We start from the raw sequence: 22,701 nt of genomic DNA, 5'->3' as shown, positions 1-22,701 counted from the left end.
AGAGGGGCTGATGTGTGCCCCACACACCGCTGGGGTCAGATCTTGGCTTGTGCCATGGGACAAGTGCCTCTGGAGAGGGACTTTGGATAAGGGCCTGGAGTGACAGGACAAGGGAATGGCTTCACATTTCCAGAGGGCAGGGTTAGATGGGATATTGGGAAGAAATTCTTCCCTGTGAGGGTGGGCAGGCCCCGGCACAGGGTGCCCAGAGCAGCTGTGGCTGCCCCTGGATCCCTGGCAGTGTCCAAGGCCAGGCTGGATGGGGTTTGGAGCAGCCTGGGACAGTGGAAGGTGTCCCTGCCCATGGCAGGGGGTGGAATGAGAAGTTATCTCAGGTTCTTTCCAATCCAAACCCTCCTGTGACTCTGGGGGTGTCTGGGCAGCTGCAAGGGCACTGCAAATGCAGCTCATCTAACACAGCCTGTCTGCTGTGTGTTTAAATTCATCTAAGGATCACTTGGGAACAGAGCACCTTGGTTTAAACCACTCCTAGCTGTGAAATCAAGGATAAATATCGGAATTTCAAGAGCCAACTGTGTTTCTTCAGCACCTCCACACGTGCTTGCATGGACAGTGCTTCTGCAGGCAGCAGAGCAGCTTGGAAGCTGTGAGCAACAATCAGATTTAAATACAGTGATTTCTTTGGAGGAAGGAAAAACTACTTTTCCTGGGGATTTGGCAAGTTCCAGTAAAACTGTGGCCCACTACTGGCCTCCTTTTCTGCAGGGGTGCATTACCCAAGCTCTCTTACCAGTTCATCTTCACACTCCTCCCGTGCCAGCCCCTCCTCCTCGCCCTCGTCCCCGTTGAGCGGCTCCTCGGCGGTGGCCTCGGCCTCGGAGGCCGTGTCCTCCTGGGACACCTCGCTCTTGCTGCTCTCCGCCTTCTTCCGGGCCTCTGTGGGGCAACAGCGGGATCAGGGCTGGATCAGGGCTGGATCAGGGCTGGATCAGGGCTGGATCAGGGCTGGGATCAGGGCTGGGATCAGGGCTGGATCAGGGCTGGATCAGGGCTGGATCAGGGCTGGGATCAGGGCTGGATCAGGGCTGGGATCAGGGCTGGGATCAGGGCTGGGATCAGGGCTGGATCCGGGCTGGATCAGGGCTGGGATCAGGGCTGGATCAGGGCTGGATCAGGGCTGGATCAGGGCTGGGATCAGGGCTGGATCCGGGCTGGATCAGGGCTGGGATCAGGGCTGGATCAGGGCTGGATCAGGGCTGGATCAGGGCTGGATCAGGGCTGGATCAGGGCTGGATCAGGGCTGGATCAGGGCCTCAGCCTGGGCACCCTGGGAGAGCCCCACAGGGAAATGGCAATGATGGAAATGCTCCCTGCAGCCAGAGCTCTGCTGGTGTGGAGAAGGCAGCCTGGGACACCATGGAGAGGGAACAGCAGGTCCTACACCCCCCAGCAGGATAGGGATGGGGATGGGATGGGGATGGGATGGGATGGGATGGGATGGGATGGGATGGGATGGGGATGGGGATGGGGATGGGATGGGATGGGATGGGATGGGATGGGATGGGATGGGATGGGGATGGGGATGGGGATGGGGATGAGGATGGGATGGGATGGGATGGGATGGGATGGGATGGGATGGGATGGGATGGGATGGGATGGGATGGGATGGGATGGGGATGGGGATGGGGATGGGATGGAATGGGGATGGGGATGGGATGGGGATGGGGATGAGGATGGGGATGGGGATGGGATGAAGATGGGGATGAGGATGGGGATGGGATGGGGATGGGGATAAGATAGAATAGGATAAAACAGAGATAGGATAGGAAATGAATAGGAAAAGAACGGGAAAGGAATAGAAAATATGCAGAGCAGAGCAGAGCAGAGCAGAGCACAGAATAGAATAGAATAGAATAGAATAGAATAGAATAGAATAGAATAGAATAGAATAGAATAGAATAGAATAGAATAGAAACAGAAATAGAAGAGAACAGAACAGAATAGAACAGAATAGAATAGAATATAGGATATGATATGATAGGATATGACAGAGTAAAACAGAATGGTAGAACAGAAAAAGCCAACTAAAAAGTACAAACTATATGACAAAAGGAAAAAAAAAATCTCATCATTTTAAACCCCAACTTCATAACTTCAAGAATTTTGATGTGTAATTTGGGCCTTTGATTCTACCCTGGAAGCTGGGGGTTGACACTTCCCTGTCAGTGCCTTGAGGAAGGTGTGATGCCCAAGGCCAGCCCCACACCCCACTGACCTGCAGACAGCTTCTGCTCCTCAGCAATCTGCTCCAGCCGGCCCAGGAGAGCATCAATGTTGGATTTGATCTGTGTCAGCTCAGTTTTGATTGTCTGCAGCTCGCTGCTCTTCACTTGGAGGGGAGGAAGGAAGGAAGGAAGGAAAGGAAGGCACTCAGTGCCCTGCAAAGCAGCCCCACCCCACATCCAGGGCACCTCCCTGAGCAGGCAGAAAGGAACCCCAGGCTGGGAACTTGCTGAGAGACTGGCAGAGGAGCTGGGGGACTGCTCCCAAAAGAGCCCATGGGTGCTGTGTCCAGGCAGGCTGTGGAGGCTGACCCCAGGCTTTGGCACGCTCAGGCTGTGCCGATGCCTCAAGGTTTAACTTTCATATTTTCCAGACTCTGCACTGCATTGGTACATAACTCTGAACTTCTGATAAAGTGTCAGCAAGTTCTCCTCACAGCTCAGACAATCCTTTCCCAGCCCCAGAACCAAGGAAACCGCTGCAGCTTCGGGCCCCAAAAGTGCAAACAACGAATTGAGGAGAGCAGCCTGGGAGGATGGGACTGCATCACCTGCAGCTGGAATTGCACAATTGAGCCCAATATGGAAATGGACCAGAACTGATGAAAGTTTGAACTCATGACTGGTCATCCATCTCAGGTGCAGCCTTGGCTGGGTTCTTGCTCTGCCCAAGGTGCATCCTTTGAAGGCCTTTTAATAAATCCCCACTTTAACTCTGCCCAGTCTGTTCCAGGCACCTCTCAAGGCATCAGTGCCTGCACCTCCCGCAGGTTCACCCCCACAGCTGGGCTGCTGCTCGCCGGTGTTTGGGGCTTCGGGAGGTTTTTCGGGAGGTCCCTGTGCTGCCCCACACGTGTCCCCAGCCCTGGCACATACTCACACTTGAGCCTGGCCGAGCTGTTGGCGATGGCAGCCGACCTGGCGAAGAGCTTGACGGGCAGCGAGGCCTTGACGCGCCGCACCAGGGGGATGGTGACGCGCGGCCGCTTCACCGGCACCACCCGCGGCACCGGGGACACCCGGCCCCGGTACTCGAAGATCCTGAGGGGAGGGGAGAGGAGGGGAGGGGAGGCAGCTGGGGCTGCCTGGGAGGTGCCCCAGCCCGAGCCCCCGCAGCTTGGGGCCGTCAGATGCCGCCCCACAGGCTGGGCTGGACCCCCCGCACCCACAGCCCTCCCTCCCCGCCCCACACAGCCCCTCGGGCCGGTGCCTCACCTGTCGTAGAAGTCGTCTCTGTAATAGTCATAATCGAAGTCGTAGCCACTGCAGAAGACAGTCAGGGCATTAGGGGTTAATTAGCGCTGGTAATTTGTTATTTTTGCTCCCTCGCTGCCTGCTGAGCGTCCCCAGGGCCAGCGAGGGTAAATAAAGTGATCCCCCCTCAGGAGCGACTCTCCTGGCTGCAGGGAGTGCCCAGGAGGAAGACTGCGGGGCTGAAGGCACTGGGGACCGTGATGTTGGCAGCTGTCCTCCTGCTTATCTCAAGGAGGAGCAAGAAGATGTGTGTGGAGAAAAGTGGGGACAAAGGGGATATTTATGGGGGTATTTATTGATGTAAACCTCTCTCCCCTCAGCCAGGCAATGACCATATCCTGTGTTCTTAAGCTTGAGCTGCATTTCAACCCAAAGTAGGAGCATTCCCAGTCCCAGGAGACCCAGTAATACTCTTCCCCTTGCTGCAGCTGATTTTTCACAAGGCAGCACAAACCAGGGCACCCTTCCCTGGTGTGCTGAGGCTCCATTAACACTGGCTAAATCAGTGATGCTGGTGATCTCCTCTCTGCTCTGAACAAACAGAATTACTGCAGCCCCAGACAGAAAAGTCTGTCCTTCCTCCTGGAGTGGCTGAAAAGAATGAGAGATTGATGGGGGAGAGGGAAGGGCTAAGCCACGAGGAGCTGGGGACAGGGAAGGATGAGCACCCACGTGCGTTGCTGGGAGATAATTTGGTGTCCTGCATCTTTGACAGAAGTGGCAAGAACAGTGTGTGGCTGACTGCTGGGAAGCGTGCTTTGTCCCAGGAATGCCAGGCTGGACCTGCTGGAGTCTGAGGCACAGAGTGTGTGCCCTTATCTCTGATACCTGGCTCTGACATCCAAGAAAACATTGAATTTCATAAACACCATGAAAATAACTGTTAAAGTTAAATAGAAAAAATAAAAGTGTATGTAAATTAGACAGTTTTCTTAAGTCACTGGGTGAAAAAGTTAGTTTAAGCTTAAACTAGTTTAGAGAACAGAAGACAAAATGGAGGAGTTAGGGTGTTGTCTCTTGTCCTTCTTTCTTCTTCTTCTTCTAGAGGTTTTTGGGTAGTAGTAGGTGATTGGATAGAGAATGCCACAGTGCAGCACAGAGGTGTTGGGTCATTGGGTCACTAAGAAAAACAATTTACGTGTCTATTGTTAATTAGAGGTAAATAAGTATAAAGATAAAAGAGCTGTGTATTTTGGGGTCATTTTGTGCCATCAGAGCCAATTTGAGCTTGGTCATGGTGGGTTGAACTTGAGCAGAAAGTCTGGGGAAGACCTGCCAAGTGTTTTGATTATGTGTTAATAAACAGGAGAAACAAGAGCCTAAGGAGCCTTTGGAGAATCCTTCCTGACACAGAACTGAGATAAGGGAAACTCTCTGTGAGGGAGTATCCCAAGGGAGCTCAGCCCTGAGGAGACTGAAATCTCCAGCAACAGGACCCAGGAGGGCTGTCCTGTCTGTCCTGGCACTGAGCTTCCCAGCCAGTGTTTAGTGTCACTGCCTGGCTTCTGGAAGATGGTTTTTCCAGGCTCCTTGGGTTCCCCGTGGCAGCCTCTGGAGACCCACCCTGTGCCTGGGGGGAACTGAGCACCTGTGGATGCTTGGAGACACCAGAGCTGCTTTGGGGCATCAGGTGGTGCCAGGGTTAAGGATGTGGAGGTGGCTCGTGCACCTCCTGCCCCAGTCATGCCCTGCCATGGGGACTTCAGTGAGGAGATATTCCATAAAGCTGGGCCTTATCCCTGAGCAGCTGCTGCCTCAGGCATTCCCAGAGGGCTGAGGATGGGATGGGCAGTGCAGGTGTCACTGCTCAGCAAGGAGACTGCTGGGGAGATGTGACTGTGGAGTGTAATCACCACAACCCTCCCAGGCTCCACTGCATGGTGGAAAAGAGCCATTTTTGACAGATGAATTCCAGATTCTTTTCAGGCGCCCTCCCCTTCTGACCCGAGTTGTAGCCAACATTCCTGCTGGGCTCAGAGGAGACAGGAATATCCCACAGCCTCTGTCCCAACCACTGCATGAGGTGTGTTCATTTATTCCCTCTTCTGGACCAAAAGGGAGATGCTGCTGGGATGAGCCCAGCTGTTTGTGGGGCTGAGGGGATGGAGAGCAGGGATCCAGGCACCTCCATGGAGCTTTTCCTGATGGGTAACGGGATTTTTGTTCACCCTGAGGTGAAACCTGGAGATACAAAAACTCACCAAGAAAATAGCTCCCCTCAGCCTGCCAATTCACTTTGATCACTGAGGATGTTTGACTTCAGGTCTGTTTGAATCCAATAAATATAAAATACCATCAAAATAGGAAGCCATTTGAAAGGAAAATTGAAGTAGGATGCTTCTACGCTGTCAGACTCTTCTTCTTCAATTTTTTCCCCCTCCTTAGATGCAACTCAAATGAAATTGCTGCAATTTTGTAATATTTTCAATCCTGACAGGCTCTGCTGAAGTGCTTCTGGCTCTCTCCAGCAGAGCCAGCATTCTCTCCAGTCCCAGGCAAGAGGAGACAGTGGGATCTCCCCCTGGCTCCAGGGCTCTGAGTGGGATGAGCCATCCTGAGACTGAGGGATCATTCCTCAGTGACCTGGCAGCTCTGTCTTTGTGCACAGGAATTGTTTTTGCCGTTTTTCAGTCAGCTGGTGACGTTGCACCCTTTCAGAATAAAGCAGGGACAACCAGAGTGAAAGGCTGGAAAGCAGGAAGGCTTCAAGGAATGCCATGCTTCCACCTCCTGATGCATTGCCTCTGCTTTGTTAGCCTTTAGCAATCAAACATTTCTGCTGCCTCAGGTTCAAAATGCAACTGTTCGTAACTGAGGGGTGATTGTCTGCATGTGCTGCCTCTCCACCACATTTGTGGGGCCACTTCTGAGCCTGGACCTGGACAGCAAATGTGCATTTGAGCATCTGTGCTTTAATTACTGCCTGATATTGCTAATCAGTGCCACAGTGAGCTCAGCTCCAACCCTTCTGTCATGGAATTACTGCAGCAGGGAAAGGAATACCTGCTGGAAAGCTGCTTGGAAAATGTGGCATTGATCAAACATGATCTTGTGGAGCTGTGTGACTCCTTCCTCCTGCACATGGCCAAGGCAGTGGGAAATAAAGGGATGTGTGATGAAGCCTGGCATTCCCAAAAAATATCCCCATACAAAGGGGCTGCTGTAGGCTGGGACATCACTGCTCACCTCCCCCTCTGCCCCAAGGCTGCTCTCAGCCCTGTCCATGTGGATTTGGCTCTGGGATGTCACTGCTCCAGCACAGGGCCCGGGAAAGCTGTTTGTGGTGGGCTGACACCAGCTTTGGGTGTAACAGGGGCTGGATGCCAGTGTTCACTGCCTGTGACAGTCAGTCAGCACTGGTTTGTCCCTGTCACCACTTCAGAGACCCCTCCTGGGGCCACTGAGCTGCAGACACCCAGCAGCTCTTGCTCAGGTTGTCCTCTCTGTCCTTTTGGCCAGCTTTAGCCCCAGCTCTGCAGGGCAGGACAGAGATTTGTGCCTCCAACACCTTCCCTTCACAGCCAGCTGACAGCATCTGGGTGGGACCTCTGGCACTGACCTGAACGTGGCCCCACATGCCCCAGGAAATCCTGCCCAGACAAAAAGAGGTGTTGCCAGAAGGCAGATTTGGAGAGGCAGTGAGTGACTCCCTGGGGACACGGTGACAGCAGCTCACTGCCCAGCCACGCCTGTGGTGGTGGCCAGGGTGCCAGGCAGGACCTTCCCTGTGCAAAGGGATGCTCTGGGAAGTGCCAGAGGGAGCGAGGCAGGAGCAGAGATCCAAGAGTGGAGGACAGCAGTGATGGCAGCAAGTGAAGGTGTCTTGTGTGGAGACACCTGAGAAAACTGATGGTGGCATGAGCCTGGGTGGAGGTGGATGGGAGGCTACATCCCCAAGGGTTTCTGCTAAACACCTGGACACCCACCTAGGCTGGTGGATAGATCAAAATGTCACAACTGTTGCTTCCTGTATGTTCAAAATGGAATTTCCCTTGTCTTGCCTTCCCCTCGACCCTCCCATGCAGACTTGGAGTGAGGCAAATCCAGCCTTTGGAAAAAATCCTCTGCTGTGTTTAACACAGCACTTCTTATAAATTACAGTGCTGTGGTTTTTGAAGTCTAACATTTAGTAAAATTGATGGTGGTTTGGGAAGCTGTAACCACAGCTCGCTGTGAACCTGGGATCCCTGTTTTCCAGGTGATATCGTAAGTTCTGCCAGTCCAGATGGCAAAGTTTTTATCTGACAGCCAGTCTGGGATGAAATATTGCTGGACTCGGAGCAGTGCAGTTCTCTGGCCCATATTTTAGCATATCCATATTTGTGGGAGGAAGCAAACATCTCTCTCAGCAGTCTGGAACTCTGAAATATTGGTCATTCCAGAGGAAGGGATTAGTGCTCCAGGCACGGCTGAGCAGTAAATGAAAAGCTCGTTAGTGCAAGATGTATGGAAGGAGCTGATGTGTGTTATGGCCCCAGCCCCACGTGAGCAGGCCACGTGCAGCTGAACAGCAGGATCTGTGTCATCTCTGCTCCCATCTCCTTCCCCTCAAGTGAATCCCCTGGGAATGCAGAGAGCCATGTCCTGGGAAAGGCCAAAGGGTCCCAGGGTGGGAGGAGACACGTGCCTGAACGCTGCACAGGGGGAGAGAGGCTCCTGGAAGGAGCCCAGGGATGCCCTGTGGGTGGTGGGAGGCTGCTGGGGCTCTGGCTGTGCCAGAGCTGCATTTTCTAACCAGGAGTTGCCATTCCACACCACAGCAGTGCAGGACCACATGGCTCAGTCTGAACCACAAGGTCTTCTTCACCCCTCTTGCTTTTTTCTTCTTTTTCTGGAAAAATCTCCAGTTCTCGTGATTTCCCCTTTTGCTACACCCACCTAAAACCCAAATACTGATTTTAGTCTTTTCCTCCCAACCTTACATCTTCCAACTCCTGTCTCAGCCCCTCAGTCTCCTCACCATGAGACTGACATCAAAATTATGACAATTTATAAATAAAACACATTTGGGGACCTTGTTATTTGGTTTTGGGTTCCTGAACCTGCAGGGCACTCCTGATACACCTTCTCAAGTTTCTCCTTCTGCAACCAGAAGCAAGAACTTAATGAGTTTCTCCCCTCATTCCCCTGACTCCAGAGTCTGGGGCTTAAATGAAAATCTTCACCTCTTGTGGAAGTAATGATAAATTCTCTCGAGCTGAGGGTTCACTGGCACCTGTAACACGCTCCATGTGCCTCAGACCTCTCCGTGTCCCACCTTCCCCTCCTGCTCCCTTGATCCCTCGGTTGTGCTCCTCAGAACAGGCTCCCTTGGGATTTCCCCCAGCCACCTCCTTGGTTCACCTCCATCTCTCACCCCAAGGGCTTCCCACTTTCTTCCCTTCTTCTCTCCCTTTGATAATCATTCTTCTCTTTCCCTAAATTATCCCTGTTCCCTGTTTTTTCCCCCCACTCAGCACCTCTGTGCCCTCTCCTGCTCCCTGGCTCCTTTTCCTTCCCCTCCTGTGGTGTGGTAAAGGCAGCTACTGCCCACCCCTCTCCAGGCCCAGCACCTGCACAGGACCCAGGAAAGCTCCCACAGCACCCCAGGACTGGCCACCCTTGGGGCTGCCACTGCCTGAGGGGCACTGCCAGGGAAAGGAGCCCTTGGGAGAAGCTCAGCAGCAGTGCCCAGGCTGCTGGGGGCAGGCAGCAGGAGCTCAGGGGGGTGCTGGAGGGCAAACACCAGCCCAGAGACCTCACCCACTGTGGTCAACACCTACCTGTACAAGGCAGAAGCTGCTCTCTTCAGCCCTTTGGGTCTGTTGGGTTTGGGCTCCCCGGCCATGTTGATGTCTGCAAGGAAGGGACACGCAGCTGTGACACTGCCCGTCCCTGACCACCCCCACCTGAACCTGGGCACGGAGCTGGGGCGGATGCACACAGCCCTGCCAGGGAGAAAGGAGCTCCCCCACACCCCCCAGCCAAGCCCACCTGCTTCTGGCACATCTGGGGGCTCCACAGGAAGGTGAATAAACCCTTGCACTTGGCAAACCTCTTCCTTTTCCTTCCCAGAGCCACTCGCTATTCCCTGAGCTGTCAGCACCCTGCACATGGTCCACTCCACACACACAAATCCAGGACAGCTTTCTTGGGAGATTTTGGTGTGATAAGGCAAAATCCAAACCTGCTGCATGGTGCTGACTGCTGAGCATCCAGCCCTGGATCCTTGGGGAATAACAAGGAATGCTGGGCCAGGCAATCCAACATGGGGTGTGGAGCCAGAACTCAGAGAGGTGAGCGGTGGCAAATGCCCTGCTGCCTTCTCCAACCAGCCCTAAGCCCTGTTGGTTCTTCCTATGTGTATGAAGAGGTGTCAGACCTCTGGGCATGGCAGATCTGTGCTGAGCAGGACAGGATTTCCTCATGTGGACCAGCACTGCCAAGCCCACCACAAAACCATGGCCCTCAGACACAGCAGGAATAAAGAGAAAGGAGTATTTATGTAAAAACCCCCTCATGTTTCAAACATGCAAGCAGTGGAAGGAGGGAGTGGAAGAACAGCTGCTGAGTCCATGGGGTTGGTTAAGAACACTCTTCATCAGCTGGTGTGAGTTCAGGAGACTCTGCATCACAGCTGGGTCACCTACTGAACAGACTGGTCTTCAGGGCAGCTCCATGACACCCCACTGGAGCATTGGGATGGATCAGAGAGGTGGTGAGAGTTTGGGTTGGAAGAAATCTTCCCTGAAAGCACATCCCATTCCACCCCTGCCATGGCAGGGACACCTTCCACTGTCCCAGGGTGGTCCCAGCCCCATCCAACCCAGCCTGGGGCACTCCCAGGGATCCAGGGGCAGCCCCAGCTGCTCTGGGCACCCTGTGCCAGAGCCTCAGCACCGTCCCAGGGAGGAATTTCTTCAATGATGCCTTGCTTTCGGCTATCTGCACCTTAGGGGACATCCAGCCAACCTTTTAGCACATCAGATCATTTAAAACTTATATTTTTTTCATGGTTTATGAAGGGATTTTATGAGGAAATGTGGACAGGTGGGTCTACACGCCATCAAAATAAAAAGCCTACAAAGTGAGCCAAAGGAACATCCTGCTGACTTAGGTATTAACCAGGAAAATCATCTTCAGGAGCACAGGAAGGCTGCAGCACTGCTGGGATGAGCTGAGCAGGAGGAGCACAGGCTGCACATGGCTCTGGAGGAGCATGGACATGTTCCCACTGCTCAGGGCCTTGCTGTCCAATTCCTTGGCTGCTTTTTAGGGTCTGTCAAGAGACCTTATCCCTGCTGAAGCTGGAGCCTGGCCTCTTTCTGAGCCTGAACAACAAATGTGGTGTGGTGTGGTTGGCTGAGCCATGGCACAGTGGAGGCACATTCCCACCAGAGCCCGTGCTTCCCTTGCTGCCTTCCTCCACCCCACCATTCCCAGCTGCAGGGAAAGGTTGAGCCTGGATGCTGAGAGGGCACAGGACAGCTCCCAGCTGCAGGGAAAGGTTGAGCCTGGATACTGAGAGGGCACAGGACAGCTCCCAGCTGCAGGGAAAGGTTGAGCCTGGATGCTGAGAGGGCTGCACATGGCTCCAGGGCCAGCTGCTGCCAGCAGGAACATTTCACACAGGGTCACCTCTCGGAGCCTGCTGAGCCACCAAGGCTGCTGGCACTGCAGGGGAACAGAGGGAGCAATCCTGCCTCGCTGCAGCCCAGGACACAGCCCTGCCCAGCTGCAGCTCCCTGGCTGAGAGCCCTTTCTGCTGCCAGGGTGCATCTGGCCACTCACTGCTCCTGGAGAGCCCCTGACAGCACCAGGCTGGGCAGCACCCTCCAAGGGAGAGGCACTGGGAGCCCAGGAGGGGAGAAGGACAACAATTAGCTCCATTTGCTGGTCCCCACTGCTACAGAGAGCCCTGTGGAGCCCTCACTGGCACCTGACAGCAGCAGGGAATTCATACTCTCAGCTCTGGTGGTGAGGGGCAGTCAGATCCTACAGGATTCCCTTGAGAGTGAAAAAGGAGAAACAAGAGCTCAGCAGGAACATCAGCCTGGACAGATTTTACATCTCATTCCCATTCTGGCTCCCTCCTCTGCATCACTGGCTCCATCTGCCCACCCCAAGGCAGTACTGATCCCTCCTGCTCATACCCAGGCACCTGTTCCATGCTCAGTGGGGAGCTTGTGCTTTGTCCAGGGGCAGGGGATGGTGTGGATCCAGCTTCCAGTGCCTCCCCAGGGCAGCAGCCTCCTGCAGTGCCTGGGGTGGCTGCAGAAGGCACTGCAGAGGCTGCCAGGACCTGCAGGGACAGTCCCTTCAGCAGGGTGTCTGCAGTGTCCCCTGGCAGTCCCAGCCTGTCCTCCCTCTCCACATTCCCACATGGCCATCCCTCCTCTATTTAGAGGAAAGCTTCCAGCCTTGTCTCAGCACAGCTCCTCTGTGCTGGCTTCTCCTGCACCCTGCTGCTCACTGCCAGGAGCAGCAAGGGGAAGCCTGAGCAGCTCTCCTGTGCTCAGACTGGCCCATGAGGGGCAGGCAGATCAAAGGCAACGGAGTTTGCATCTTGTCCAGGACATGTACAGGACACTCAGCTACCACACAGCCCTTCTGCCCTCTTTTGGAATTCCAGGCCTTTTTGGAATTCCTCTCATCAGAGATGAGAGGTTTCAGGGGTTTTCTGAGAGGAGGTTTTTCTCACAGCAAACATCTCTCTCTTCAGCTAAGTGAGCAGGTGCTCCCTGCCTCTTGCCATATCTCCTCTATCTGTCTGGAGCATCACAAGGGTTCCCCAGGGCCCCCTCCGTCCTATCTCAGGCTGCACATGTGGGCAACACCTGGGCTGGAAGCATTCCTGGCACCCTGAGCTCTGCCAGGTCTGCAGCTCCGCTCTCTGGAGCTCGAGAGAAGTGAGCAGAAGTTTCTGGTACCTGCATAAACCTCAGAGGAAGCAGCATGGCCCCAGCACAATTCCTTATGTCAGGCTGCTGTGCCAGCAGCAGGGTGGGAATGGGCTGCAAATTGCTTTCCTGGGTGCCCACTGCCCACAGCAGGCTTGGAAATCACCATTTTTCATTAAAAATCCTCTCCCCAGTTCCAATTCTCACTTGGAGCTGGTGACAAGACCACCTCAGAATATGACACTTCAGAGCAATCTGAGAAAGCAAAGATGCAGCTGAGGGGATTTGCTTGTTAGTTCTCATCCCACAGCAGTGCAGAGGTGGGGGGAAGTTCTCTCATTCAGCATCTGCTGGCTGAAGTTAGGCTGAGCTGCTCTGGAGATCAGCTCTCCTGACAGGCTGAGGGCAGGGCCTGGTCCTGGAAGGGAATCACTGAATCACAGGATGGGTTGGGTTGGAAAAGACCTTAAAGATCATCCAGTTCCACCCCCTGCCATGACAGGGACACCTTCCACTGTCCCAGGCTGCTCCAAGCCCCGTCCAGCCTGGCCTTGGGCACTTCCAGGGATCCAGGGGCAGCCCCAGCTGCTCTGGACACCCTGTGCCAGGGCCTGCCCACCCTCCCAGGGAGGAATTCCCTCCCAATATCCCATCCATCCCTGCCCTCTGTTTAATGCCATTCCCCCTTATCCTATCCATGTCTGTGATACCAGGCAATGTCCTTCCCCACCCTTGTTCTTCCCCAGCAGTTCCAGGACAAGGCCATGGGACGATCCAGAACTGTGGTTTTGCTGTTTGGCTCCTACAATCACAGCCCAGAGCTGAGGTTTTGGGCCACAATGTCACACGTGGTGCCTCTGATCCCATCCTACACAGGAGCTGGGAGCATTTAGGCCCTGCCTGGGGGTGCTGTGGGAATGCTGATCTCCAGCTCTGTGCCTGGCCATGGATCCTGCTGACCCTGCCTCATCACTCTGGGGCATCCCTGACCTGCTCTGCAGATCCAACATCCCAGTGTGACCCAGGAGTGGCCACCCCTTCACCATCCCCTATGGAACTGATGCTGTTTGGGTTTTGCCTTTTTTGCTCTTTTCTATGTTCTCTGTATTGTTTGCACATTTATCTGTAGCCTATCCTATCAATGGCCAGTTTTCCCAGTAATTTTCCACAGCCTTTCCCTAGGCTGAAAACCAAAACAAATTCCAGAGCTCCAAGCCCTGGGGGATACAAGACCCCTGTGTTATCTTGGTTCTTCCTGGGTACCAAACTTAAAAACAACTCTTCAAGATACATTTTTGTAGACAAAGTACAACCAGTGCTGAAGGGGGGCTCCAGAGAAGGGGCTTGACCTGGGGCGGGGAATTGCATCACCACTTGTGCTCCTAATTGCTGCTTTTTATCAATTACGCTAATTTCCTAAACCTAGAAAAATATCCTCACTCCTGGCAGGAGGGAATGGACTTTTGTGGCCGTCTTTCCTTAACTGCCCCCTGAAATAAAATAAACATAAAATAAAATAAAATAAAATAAAATAAAATAAAATAAAATAAAATAAAATAAAATAAAATAAAATAAAATAAAAACCAACCCACTTTTACATTACCTCCTGACCAAAACGCTCTCGGGTTTCATTCCCAAATGGGGGAAAAGGCAGGGGGAGTGGGCTGGGGACTCACCCAGGGTCTGTCCGGCCAGCACGCGGCCGTTCTCGCCCAGCACGGCGGCGCGCGCGTGCCTCTCGTTGGAGTACTGCACGAAGGCGTAGCCCTTGTGCACGGAGCAGCCGACCACGCGCCCGTACTTGGAGAAGATGGTCTCCACATCCGACTTCTTCACCAGCGCCGTGTTGAGGTTGCCGATGAACACCCGCGAGTTGATGGACTTGGGGTCATTCTTGTTGGTGATGTTGCTGGTCTGCACCTTCAAGGACATCTTGGAGGCCTGCGAGGACAGGTGGGGAGTCAGGGGGGTGTGCAAAGGGATTCACAGGAAAACGGGTGGGGGATTAATCAGTGGAGGAAGCAGCTCCTCAATCTCAACAGGTCACAGTGGGACAGATCCCGTCTCTGGGAGCCCCTGGGTGCTGGGAGAGCACTGGCACAGTCCATCCTAAATTCTTGCTGGAAATTAATTGATCAGGGTGAACCTGGTTGGTTCTGTGCAGGGCCAGGAGCTGAACTTTAATGGGACTTGTGGGTCCCTTCCACCTCTGGGTATTCTAAGGTTGCTTTTAGAGGAGAAACCAAGATTTAAATCCATTTCATATCTAAGTGAAAGCTTTGATGCTGTCCTACCAAAGCTTTTACCTCTCTATGCTAAAACACAATTCCAAGAACTCTTTCTGAAGCAGTCTGCATCCAGCACCTTGGCTCATGCTCGCTGTTCCAGGCTTTCCCCTGCCAGCACCTCCCAACCCAGCCCAGCCCTCGCTGTTCACAGGGATGGGTTTGTCCCTGTGGGGCCACACTTGCACTTGGAAGGGGACTTGGGATTTTTGGATATAAATGAAGAGATTTAAGCAGTGATCAGCCCATGTGCTCCTGCTGGCACCTGCGCTGCACTGCCTGCACGCCGGGTTTTGGGCTGGATTTTGTGCCAACAGGAGGTGTCACTGTTAGCTCAGAAATCACCATCACATCAGCTGGGAGCCACTCCAAGCCCCTTCCCAATCCTCCTTCGTGCCTCAGGTACCTCGTGGGCATCCCCTGGGAACAGGTTTGCCTTCTGAGCACGAGAGAAAGGCTGGAAGTTGCCTGAAATCCAAGGCAGCGTGGCCTGTCTGCTCAAACTGCAGCAAAACCCTCAGCTGTCCAGAGAGATCAGCTTGATTTCCACCTTCCAGCCCGAGGGATGCTTTGGGATCCGTGCTGTGCTGCACACAGGGAGTGGGATTTACCTGGGAGCTGTGCCAGGTGTTTTGTGATGTACATTGAGGTGCTGCCCTTCCCCAGCCCCTTCCAGCAGCAACCACAGGCGTTCCCATTCCCGAGGGCAACAGCACCAGGGTGTGCACAGCTTCTGGAGCTCCCCAAGCCTGGCACAGGGGCTGCACTGCTACCACAGGGCCTGCTGTCCCCTGCCTGGTGGTCCCCAGCTGTGGGTTTTCCAAGCAAGGCAAACACCCTAGTCCAGGAGCCAGCCCGTGGCCTCTCTCCCGGGCCACCCTGGCCAATCTACCCACAAGACATCAATATGATGGATGGCGAAGCAATGGCGTTTATTGCAGGGGAATTTGACAATTTATAACCTAGGGTCATTGTGTTACTCCCATCTACATACGTCACACCTAAGTGCTATTGGCTAATTGCAGGTTTTGCTATCCTAACAGAGAGGGGGTCTAGCAGCTTCCGTTACATCCCGAATTCTTCCGCAGCGCAATGCCCTAGACTACAACACCCAGCACCTGCCCTGGTCTTGGGGTGCTCTCTGGGCTCCAAGCCCAAGTCTGAAGAGCCTGGTCCGAGGTGGAGTGTTGCCCAAAAAACTCCGTTTTTCGATCTTGTTGACGTAGTTTCTAAAGACTTTCCCAGGACAGTAACTGTATATGTAGATATTTGTACATTCTTTCTGATACTCGTCTTGTGATGGACATCTCTCACAGCCAGTGAGCTTGGGAAGGTGTTATCCTGACCATCCAATCCCTGGCTGTGGTCAGAAATCTATAAATTCTGGGAGAAGAAATAAAGTTCTCTCCTTCCTTCACCACCCCTTGAGGTGTGTGTGTGTGACTCATTTTGTGTCCAGCAGCAACAGGGGATGGTGGCAGCTGCCTGCCTGCACTGCTGCAGCCCCTGTGGACCCTGTCCCCCTGGTCCCCAAGCCCTGGCAGGCTCTGCTGCCCCCAGCCCAGCCTGCCCGAGGCACTGACAGGGCCCTGGGGGATGTTCCAGCTTTGCTGAGCCCTCAGCCACACAGTTCCCTTTCCTACAGGCTGAGCCTGGCAAAAAGCCACAATATTTTGGGGTTGCATCCAAGACTTTCCAAAACCCCAGTCCCGCTTCTCCCTTCCTGCACAAGATTCCCCACAGGACACAAAATCTCTGGTTACTTCTCTCTCCTCTGTTAGAGGGGAGAACATCATCACACCTCTGTTTTGGCTCCTCAGGGATGTTTTCCCTCCCAGTGCCCCGGGATCTGCTCCTGCCACAGCCCCACTCTGCCCATTGGTGTCAGGGCTCACCAGCACTGCTCCAAATCCCAGGGGCTGATATTCCAGGACAGGGACACGGGAGGAGACTGCCCCATCCCACAGGCAGAGGGTGTTTGCAGCCTGACCCAGGAGCCAGAGGATGCTGGAACAATCCCCCAGTGGGCTCTGTGCCCAGCTGCCAGGGACACACCTCCACCTTCCACCTGGGAGCACAAAGGGCTGGACACTCCATCCCTTTCACCATTTACAGCCAGACCACACAGAGCACTGGAGACACCTGGCAAGTCTGAGCCTCTCTGTCAGGATGTGGCTCCACAATAAATCCCCTCTGGCTCCAACCCCTGTGACTCCATTAACCTGCCACTGAGGCTGGAAATAATCTTCCTGCTAAATCCAATCATAAAAAAAAAAAAGAAAGTTAGACTTTGTCTGAGTCTGGCTCATTGTATTTTCCCTTTCACGCTAACAGATTAAAAGAGCCAGAGACTTTTGTTTTATTACTTTAAAACAAATTCCTGGCAGGCAGAGTTTTCCTAAAAACACTGGGAAAAATAGCCAAAGGACACGACTTTTAAAGGAATCCAAGTGAATTAAATTCTCAACCTTTGGCAAGTGATGCTCCAACTTCTACCCCCATATCAGCCCTTGTTTAATTTCTCTATTTGAACTTTTTTTTCCCAATGCCATCTGGAAGAGGTTCCTGAAGGAAACCGGTGCAGATGGGGAGAAATGGAGGCTGTTTCCAGCTCTTTGGTCACTCTGGGTACCCAGCTTAACCCTCAAGGACTCATTTCTTAGAAATCCTGAGTAGCTGCACCAAGCCCAGGTGTAGGCTGGGCTCCAGGGTGGCCAGTGCCCAGGGAATCTCCTCCTGAATGTGGCCAGTGCTCATTCCTTCTCCATCCAATTCCAATTCCAATTCCAAATTCCATCTCCATCCTCAACATGCTGGGAGTGGCTGAGGCAGTGCAGGACCTTCAGAGAGCCTGCACACTTGTGGGGTGTCTGCAGCCAGGTGGCCCTGGGTGGCCTTGCTGCCCTGAGGACACATCAGTCCTGCTGTGAACTCCCTTCCCTGGGGATTCAGCAATGTCACATCTGGTTCTCCTGGAGTCTCCAGCTCCTGAAGCTCATATTTTCTTGTTTCAGAGCCAGCCTGCCCTGGCAGCTCTCTCCCCCACCCCAGGCCATGCCACAGGGACATCCTTGGTCCCTTTAAGCTGCTTCCCCCTCTACAGGATGCACTCCCACTTTTCCATCCCCATCTAGTGGAGTCTGGGTAAGTCTCCAACCAATTTTCTACCCACCCATGGCCCTTCTTTCCCCCAGACCTCAAGAGAAACTCCCCTGGTCCCTGGGCAGAGTGTGAGCCCTTCTCCCCATGCCTGGAGCCCCCATCCAGCTTGCACTGCCCTGGGGCCTGTGTCCCACCTGGATTCCAGGATGTTGCAGGATATCCAAAGCCTTCCTCAAGTTAAGGCAGACACCAACCACTATGCCACAATAAAAAAAATAGCTTGGTCAAATTTGGCCACACCATTTGCAGTCCTGGCCCTGCTGCAGGCAGTGCTGAGGAAGGTTCTCTTCATCAAAATCTGACCCAGCACTCACATCAAACACACCCCTGGCTCTGCTTTCACACCCCAGCACTGAAGAGTTTCACTGCTGCTACCCCCCATTCCCAAATCAGGCAAAGCCCAAAGCCTCCCCAAGGACTAATCAGCCCAGTCAGGTATTATTTACTTGAGCCTGAAGCTCTGCCCAGCTGTTTGCAGCTGCAAACCCCAATTACATCAGGGGCTGAGCTCCTTAAGCCTGTGTAGGAGGGATGTGGGTTAAGCTTCTCTGGGCTGGAACAGGCTGGCTGCAGGATTCAGGTGGGATGTGGGGAGGGTGGGGATATAAAACTGTGGTTTCCTCCCCATTCCATGGGCTCTCAGCAGGTGCCTCGTGAGCCAGCTCTGCAGCTGTCAATGGACCCTTCCCCATGTGGGTTTGCTAGTAAAAAAAAGATCTGGATGAAGCTGAGGTGTGGGCAGGATCTTCACTGGGAGAAGGAAATCTCCCAAAGCATCTCCCAAGATGAAGATTTTGGCTGCCATGGAGTTGGGGGGGGTTGAAGAAGGGGAATCTGTGCCTCTCCTGGGTCCCTGCTGCCCATCCCCACCTTGCACCCTCCTTGTCTGGCTCCTGTGACCTTCCCCATGCTTCCTGCAGCTGGACCAGCACCTGCTGTGCTTGTTCCCTGTGCTGTGTCCTCCCCTGGGTCCCAACAATCCCATCAAGCTGGGCATGGGATGAGCAACACAGGGGTCTGTGGAAGGGCTTTGTAAAGCCTTACCTACAGGAGACACAGCCCCACTGCAGGGACAGTGAGCAGGGAGCTCATCCCTTGGGGCTCCCAGTGGCTCCAGGGCCACCTCAGGACACAGCAGGTCTGTGCAGGGACGTGCCTGGGCTGATGGGAGATGGGACAGGGCCAGCAGATGGCCAAGCCAAGGTCAGGCAAGGTGATGGCCACGCTGCTGGGGAGAGAGGCAGTGGGACCCCGGTGTCTGCAGATGGGAGCTCTCCAGGGCCATCTGCCCACGCTCTGCTGGCCCTGCCTGGGCAGGCAGCAGGGATCTGGCAGCAGGGAGAAGGGAAAGCCAAGGCTGGGGAATGCTCAGAGGGTTTGGGCCCCATCACTGGTGGCTCCCAAGCCCCTGGGCACTGCGTGTGAGCTCTGTGAGCAGCTCTGCTGCTGCCACACACGAGCCAGGCATTCCCTGCAGAAATCAGCCTCCCCTTCTCCTCTGTCCCTCTCATTTGGGATTTCCTCTTAAACACAGCAGCCACTTGGCACCACTTACTGGCCTCCTCACTGTAACAACTGGAAAAGGGCATTTTAACCATGGCTGTTAGTGTTTCATACTCCCCCTCCCTGGATTCCAGCAGGGAATGTGTGTCCAGGTGAAATCCATCAGCTGGGAAACAGCTCCACAGCTGGGGAGAACAGAGGCCTCTTCAGCCACCATCACTTGGATACACCAGGGAACATCCAGCAGAGTCAGAGCAGAGAAACTTGGGGATGAGCCTGGTCAGAAACACCCACACAGCACACACATGCATTCCTGGTAATTCCAGGATATTCCAATAACCATTGCTGGCATCAGCAGGTGCATTTCCACAGCTCTGATTTCACCTTTCAACCTCCATCCCACAGCTGCCACAAGATGGACTAGAGTTGGAAAGGAGAAAAGACAACAGGAATAACACTTGGACATGAGTAAATGAATGTGTAAAGGGGTTCTTCACCTCCAGGAGCCCAGGGAACACCAAGGACAGAGTATTAGGATTACCCCTGTTTTCTGCAAGGGAAACTGATGTCCACACAGGAGAGGTCTGGGGTGGAGGTGTGTGTGCCCCCAGCCTCACCAAAGCCTCCAGGGATATTGCAATGGCACTCCCAGTCCCAAATGCCCCCAAAAACACAAGGACACTTAAGGATGAGATTGCCAGGACTAAGATTTCTCCTTCCATACTTCCTTCCTTCCTTCTTCCCTTCCTAGAATCATTGAGGTGGAAGGGACCTTAGAGCCCATCCCATTCCACCCCTTGCCATGGGCAGGGACACCTTCCACTGTCCCAGGCTGCTCCAAGCCCCATCCAGCCTGGCCTTGAGCACTGCCAGGGATCCAGGGGCAGCCACAGCTGCTCTGGGCACCCTGTGCCAGGGCCTGCCCACCCTCACAGGGATGAATTTCTTCCCAATATCCAATCCAAACTTACTCCCTTCCCCCTTTCCTTGCTTGCTTCTTTCCTTCCCTCCCTCCTGTCTGTGCCATCTCCTCTGTCCCCAGGGGACAGCAGTGACCCCAGAACATCTGGGGATGTCCATCTGCACCCAGGCTGGGCTGTCCAGCACCCTCTGAACACCATCCCTGCAACCTGACCCTGCACACACCCCTGGAGCCTGGGTTTTACCCAAGACTCTCCAGGGGTGCATCCCTCTGGGCCTGACCTGTGTGCCACTAGCAGGTAAATACAACAGGGATTAACTGAGCTCTGCAGCCCAGTAATTCAAGGGGACCCCCCATGTCATTTCTAAGGGCTGCTGAGGACCACTGCAGGGTCCCAGTGAGCTCCCACACCCCAGGACAGGCCCCTGTGCCATGCTGGGAGGGGGATGGATGCCAAAAAACTCCTCTCCCTGCCTCTGCTTCTCTCTTCCTGTGACAGCACACCTGCCAGCAGTGTCACACACTGTCCCTGCTGCTACCAACATGCAGGAATCCCTCAAAAATCCTGCTATTCCACCCAGGAAGAGCCCAAGGCTGGCACTGGTGTGCTGATTCCCTGCTCTCAGTGCCTTCTTTCCCAGATTAGCCCATTAATTGAGAGCCAGGTGGCTGCAAACCCCAGGGGCCCGGGTGAGTGACGAACTGTCACGGCAGGAGAAGGGAAAGCAAAAAGCAAAGCCAGGCCCCCCTGTCTCCTGCAGGAGCTCTTTGTGTCGGTGTGAGGCAGCAGCCAGGCTCTTCTCCCCCCTCTCATCACATTTGCTCTCGGGAGGGGAGATGTGCTTTCCTATCCTGCCCACATCTCCACCCTGAACACCAGTCACACGTCTTTCCAGCTTGGAGGTTTGACAAATGCAGACATGCTGCAGGCACCTCCAGCACGGGGACAGAGGGACAAACCTGGTCCCTGCCAGGTTTGAGGCTAATTTGGCATCAGGGGTATTGGAAGAAGCACCAGCAACCTGTGTCTTGGCAGCATGGATGGATGATCCAGCCTGGATCGTCACGCTGGAGCCAATGTGAGTGGGGTGCACCTTGTTCAAGACTTTTTAACCATCTCAGATGCTCCTGTGCAGGGCAAACCCCAGCCCTGACCTCGCTTTCATCCCAAACCTCTTCCATACAAACATCTTTCTTGCCACTTGCAAGGGAGCAGCACAGAAAATTTTTGGAACTTGATGGGACTAAAACTCTGAGTAGGGTCTGTTGTGACAGGACACAGGGGAATGGTTTTAAACTGAAAGAGGGTCAGTTCTGGTTGGATATTAGGAAGGAATTGTTCCCTCTGAGGGTGGTAGAGCCTGGCACAGGGTGCCCAGAGCAGCTGTGGCTGCCCCTGGATCCCTGGAAGTGTCCAAGGCCAGGCTGGATGGGCCCTGGGATAGTGGAAGGTGTCCCTGTCCTTGGCAGGGGGTGGGAATGGGATGAGCTTTAAGGTCCCTTCCACATCAAACCATTCTGTTTCTATGAACTTAGAGGCTAAATCAGCAGCATTACACTGGAGACAAAAATCCACCACGGGAGTGATTTGCACTTCCTTGCAAGCAGCCAGAAAGAAAGATGAGTGTTAGGGAAGGCCTGGGCAGTCAACATTCCCTAGCACAAACAAACTGGCACAGCTGTCCCACAGGGAGGATCTCACTTTGGGCAGCCATCAAGTCTCTCTTTGGCTCTGAGCGGTTTAGGAGAATCACAGGATCACAGAATTGGTTGGAAGGGACTTTAAAAATCATCCTGTTCCACCCCCTGCCATGGCAGGGACACCTTCCACTGTCCCAGGCTGCTCCAAGCCCCATCCAGCCTGGCCTGGGACACTTCCAGGGACCCAGGGGCAGCCACAGCTCAGGGCACCCTGCTCCTGTTTGTTTTCCTTTAAGCTGAAAAAAAAGACTTTTGAAAAGAAACTCAGCCAGCTGTGAGACAGGGAACTGCCCTGCCCAGCTCCATCGGCAGCACAGAGCCCCACAAGCCCTGGAAGTGCAGTCCCTGCCACCTCCAGTGCCAGTCATTCCTCCCTGGAGAGCCCTGAGTAATTTCCTAGCGAGTCCCCAGACACCAGAGCCGAGCTCAGAAGCGTTGGTTTAATAACCAACACAAACCCTGCACTCTTTTCAATAACTCCTGAGTCCCCAGCAAGCCCTGCACACAAACCTGGAGGCTCAGCCCTCCCCACAGTCAGCAGGAAGATCCTGCTCACTGCTGTGGGCTCCAATAAACAGAATACACTGAGAGGAAACCAGTGCTTGGGTTTTCGGGGGAAAACAGCTTCAATCCTCCCAAACGTGAGTGTTAAAGGACTGGGAAGTTATTAAAAAAGGGGGTAGACAAAGGTGCCACAATTATTAGACTGCTTCTGCAGGCCCAGGGCTGTCTCTTGGGGGAATACTGCTGTG

The 22,701-nt window shown here is 54.0% G+C and overlaps 1 protein-coding gene across 5 annotated transcripts in view; it reads right to left on the bottom strand.

Annotated features, from left to right (window-relative positions):
• The window catches only part of RALY (RALY heterogeneous nuclear ribonucleoprotein), a 113,804-nt gene that overhangs the window by 4,808 nt on the left and 86,295 nt on the right, over positions 1-22,701 (bottom strand). For all 5 annotated transcript variants that reach the window (XM_058851010.1, XM_058851009.1, XM_058851011.1 and 2 more), the window contains 6 exons: positions 14,053-14,317; positions 9,260-9,332; positions 3,459-3,506; positions 3,124-3,284; positions 2,237-2,350; positions 752-897 (listed from right to left, as the gene is read on the bottom strand). In XM_058851010.1, the coding sequence (XP_058706993.1) occupies positions 752-897; positions 2,237-2,350; positions 3,124-3,284; positions 3,459-3,506; positions 9,260-9,332; positions 14,053-14,308 (798 nt within the window). In that variant the 5' untranslated portion in view covers positions 14,309-14,317. The remainder of the gene's footprint in view (positions 1-751; positions 898-2,236; positions 2,351-3,123; positions 3,285-3,458; positions 3,507-9,259; positions 9,333-14,052; positions 14,318-22,701) is intronic.

This window comes from Poecile atricapillus, chromosome 15 (assembly GCF_030490865.1).
Source record: "Poecile atricapillus isolate bPoeAtr1 chromosome 15, bPoeAtr1.hap1, whole genome shotgun sequence".
Lineage (NCBI taxonomy): Eukaryota > Metazoa > Chordata > Aves > Passeriformes > Paridae > Poecile > Poecile atricapillus.
The sequence above is the reverse complement of the archived record's forward strand: the minus strand, read 5'-3'. Positions and strand labels throughout refer to the sequence as shown.